Raw genomic sequence first — 4,022 nt, forward strand, 5'->3', positions numbered from 1 at the left:
TTCATTTTAACATGATGAAACAAATCAAATACATATATATGCATGTGAACAAAATGTAGATCTCCTGAGATCAGTCTCTCTTTTTGCAGTGTTTATTTACCACCTACTTAATTCTTTCAGACGGGAAGTCCCTTCTTTTTGAAAAATAAATGTCTTCTATTATATACAGAAGAGGCTAAACAGGTTCACTATTTAAGCAATAATATCTAAGCACATATTCTGCTGAGAGTAATACTTGGAACCTGTTTCCACTTCATACTGTTAAATTAAAATGTACTTAATTGTTAAACAGCAGCAGTTTTAATCTCCAGCATCTTACAATCAATTTACTGTTTGACGAGACCATCATTTAACCTACTATTCTTGACCACTTTTTAAGCCTCTTTCCTGTTCATTCCTTGCATACCTGATACAAATAAATGACTTTGCTGCACCAAAGGTACTACTACTCTGATGTATTTCAAATTAAGTACGGTTGGGTTACTGCGCCTTCCGTAACGACTTTCTGTGTTTTCTCTAAATGTGAAATCAGAGGGAGAAGGCTAAGACTACAGCAGTTCTTTCCAGAAGACTAGCTAGAAACTTCCAGCAGTTTAACTGAAAGGAAACTGCATTGCTTTTCTCCACCAGAGGGCTTTCCAGTCTAAAAATAAATATGCAGAAGAAACTAACAATTACTTGGTAATTTTTTTTTTTAATTTTATTCCTCTTCTATATTTAGTGTATGAACGTAAGCCAACTCTGAAACCTCCTTTTATGTCATCCTGTAGAGAAGACAGTAGCAGCATCTTACATCATATACTTTTGTTTTGAAGTTTAAGAATCTCAGTACTCTGTAGAGTTAACATGCATTTTAGAAATACTTCAGAAATCAGACTGTTGCTACTTTTATCTCAGCTGGAGTGAGAAGCCCATGGTTGGAATACATAATAGCAAACCAAGAAACTTGTTTCAATGCTAGTCAACCATTTTGCTCCATTAAAAGAGACAACAGCTATGGGAATAGCAAAAGATGAAAGGTGCTAGTCCCAGCCAAACTGGGATTGATGTGCAAAAATGTGCCTTAAAGGAAAAAAAAAAAAAAATCTTTATGCTATCAATCATTAAGTGCTTGCTTATGTATGGTTTTACCTGAGAAGCCCATCTTCATTAGGATCATATTTACCAGTTCTTTCACATGTTGTTTATTATAGATGTCTGGAATTAGTAAAATGCATCTGTAGTACTGAAGATAAGAACAGGAAATTAAAGCCAGCTCTCAAATTAATTTTCTCTTTACATTCTTGAATACCTGATGCTATTATTATACTATGAAGAAAGCATAATATACAAATTATTAAAAGAAGCAAAATTACGGAAAGGGGGAAGGTTTTTAATACTTTACAAAATGAGTTCAAAGTTAGTACCAAGTTAAGAGTTCATAGCCACTAAAATGTTTAAAAGTACATCAGATATTAGAAAAACACCTATTCGGCAACAACAAGAAATTATACAAGTATTAGGCAACCATTCCTCAGTTGCCTCATTTATAGTCAACAAAAAAAACCCCCACCACCCCAAAACCAAACAGACTAAGACTGTGAAACTCCTATAATGGGATTTCCAAATACCCTTGTTGGAAGCCCTGTTAACAATTTTTGTCTTAAAGACATGGACAAAATTCCAAATGAAGTCTCAGGAACCATGCTCACCAGCAGAAATAATTTATTTGTTAAGAAAACCACCAGTAAGAGGCTACCAATAACAGCAGGTTGCTTTTCTTTTATAGTAACATTTACAGAAGTGGATACAGCACACATTAATGTCTTCACAGCTCACCTTGAGGTCTTTCAATGGTATTTCCAGGTATTTTTGTATTGCATATGACCATATAACTTCGAGGTCTGCTAATACTGCAGTGAGGGAGCCACCAGGTCCTGTGTGGAGATTCAGCTGCCCTCTTCTAATAGGCCAATGTATATTATAAGAATCTAGTGGATTAACATACAGTGCCTGAAAATAAGAGATGACGTTCTATGCATTGCTTTTCCCAAAAGATTATTAACAAATACTAGAAAAATATTTCAGAAGCAGATAAAACAAGACATACAGCAGCACTCAGACCAATGTGACAGCAATACAGTGGATTTCTTTGTTAACAGGGCTTGATTATAAAGTGTTAAAATAAAAGAAGACATTAAATACATAGTTTAAATTGTTTGAGTTTTCATATCCACAGACATCTACTGAACATAATGGTATATTTTTCCATTATCTCAAATTAGTAACTAAAATAGTTTAAAGACTCTTTGAAGGTCATGAATACCTAATTATTCAGAAGTGATTCCATGTACTAACGCTTTTATCAGTTTCTTGCCTTTTCTCTGAATTATACCACACAGGCAAAGTTCTCACCTAGTCCCTGCAGAAACACTGATTTATAGCAGCAAAGGATCCAGGATACTTGTTCAGCAAAAGGGGGAAACTGTCTGGTCTTGCTGAATGATAATAAATATTCTCATGTATTCCTGGACTAAATTTATGTGTCTTTCAATACTAACCTATCGCGAACTGCTACTGATTACATAGCTGCATTAAAACATAAGACAAAGCTTCATTAAAAAATGAATCTTACCTCTTCTCCTACCAAAAATTCAGGATGATTTGATGTGTTTGTCCACTTGGCCCCAGAGCTGTGATCTAAAATAGCTGGCCGCATCTGTCTGTTGTATGACCTGGCCTGAAATGTAATTAAAACAAATGCTGTTGGTAAATATTTTACCAGTCACTTTTTATGTATGAAAGAAAAAATAAATACCCCTTTAACCCCAGCCCTCAAAGAACCATTTTAAATCTTCATTTTCTCAGATCTTCAGAGGTAGGTCACACAATAGCACTATCCATACTTGTTGTACAGAAAATATCTATTCTTGTCCACTAAAACATAGCATCACACCAAATGACTATATGAAGGAACAATTTAATAAAATCTTAAGAATGAATTACCTGTTCAGGTGACACTGGTATACGCCTTGCGCCATTTGACATCTTCTTGGACCATATTGCTTGGTCCACCATTTTAAGGCCATTTTGTCTCTGCTCAGTACTTTCAGGTTTCTAAACAAAACCCACAAACATGCAATGTAAATACTTACTTTCCAACTACATGTCTGTCTACTGGTAATACTCAAGCTATTATTAAACAGTGAAATCATCACTGTAGTTAATAGACTGTAGAAAGGACAGAGGTTTGTACAATGTAAAATGAACATAAGCTTATTTTTAAAGAAACTCTTTCGTATGTTAGAGTTCCCAACACCTATTTGTCTCAGTCAACTTGAATCTTTAACTGATTGTAATGGCTGCTGGACTTCATCTCCAGAGTGATGAGCTCCGGACATTATCTATTTAACTACAGAAATATTAAGTAGGATCAAAAATGTTTAAATAGATCTCAATTATTTAAAGCTGAGGTTTACTATTAGAGACATTCATTTGATTAATGATTTTTTGTACAGATTCAAATTATGAATAAGATCACTACATATATTTTTTGAGCAGGCTGGACTAACATTACTTGCTATGTTATCCAAGTTACAAACCAACTTGTAACCAATGCATTCACAAATGGAGCAATCCAATTCTAGTTCTACAGTTGGCATTCTATAAACAGAAATATTGTGTGTGATATCGGACCACAGAGCAAAGAAATCAATGTGTACAAACCCTCAACCTATCAATTTATTAGATTTACTTAATTGAGAACAAATCAAATAAAATACAAACATAGACTGGTGCAAATCTACTGACTTCAGTAAGGTGGCACTTACAGCACAGTAAAAGCGAAAAAACATTTGTCATGAGATGTACTCTTCTCTGGAAAAACATAATGCATGAGGGAAAGGTTTGCATTACACAACAAAAAAATGCAATAGAAATACGTGATTAAAATATCTATTTTAGCAAGCCCGGAGGACGCGCCACTGGTGCGTGGCCCGCCTTACATTGAGCCCGTCCCTCAGGAGCCAGCTGTCTCTGTAGGC

At 34.8% G+C, this 4,022-nt stretch overlaps 1 protein-coding gene across 1 annotated transcript in view; it reads right to left on the minus strand.

Moving 5' to 3' along the window:
- Positions 1 to 4,022, minus strand: part of ACTR8 (ARP8 actin-related protein 8 homolog (yeast)) — a gene marked incomplete at its 5' end in the record, with an annotated part of 9,356 nt that overhangs the window by 5,074 nt on the left and 260 nt on the right. The window contains 5 exons of the mRNA XM_009708199.1: positions 1,132 to 1,225; positions 1,819 to 1,992; positions 2,615 to 2,719; positions 2,986 to 3,096; positions 3,984 to 4,020. Coding sequence (XP_009706501.1) covers positions 1,132 to 1,225; positions 1,819 to 1,992; positions 2,615 to 2,719; positions 2,986 to 3,096; positions 3,984 to 4,020 — 521 coding nt within the window. The remainder of the gene's footprint in view (positions 1 to 1,131; positions 1,226 to 1,818; positions 1,993 to 2,614; positions 2,720 to 2,985; positions 3,097 to 3,983; positions 4,021 to 4,022) is intronic.

This window comes from Cariama cristata, unplaced genomic scaffold (assembly GCF_000690535.1).
Source record: "Cariama cristata isolate BGI_N322 unplaced genomic scaffold, ASM69053v1 scaffold1669, whole genome shotgun sequence".
Classification (NCBI taxonomy): domain Eukaryota; kingdom Metazoa; phylum Chordata; class Aves; order Cariamiformes; family Cariamidae; genus Cariama; species Cariama cristata.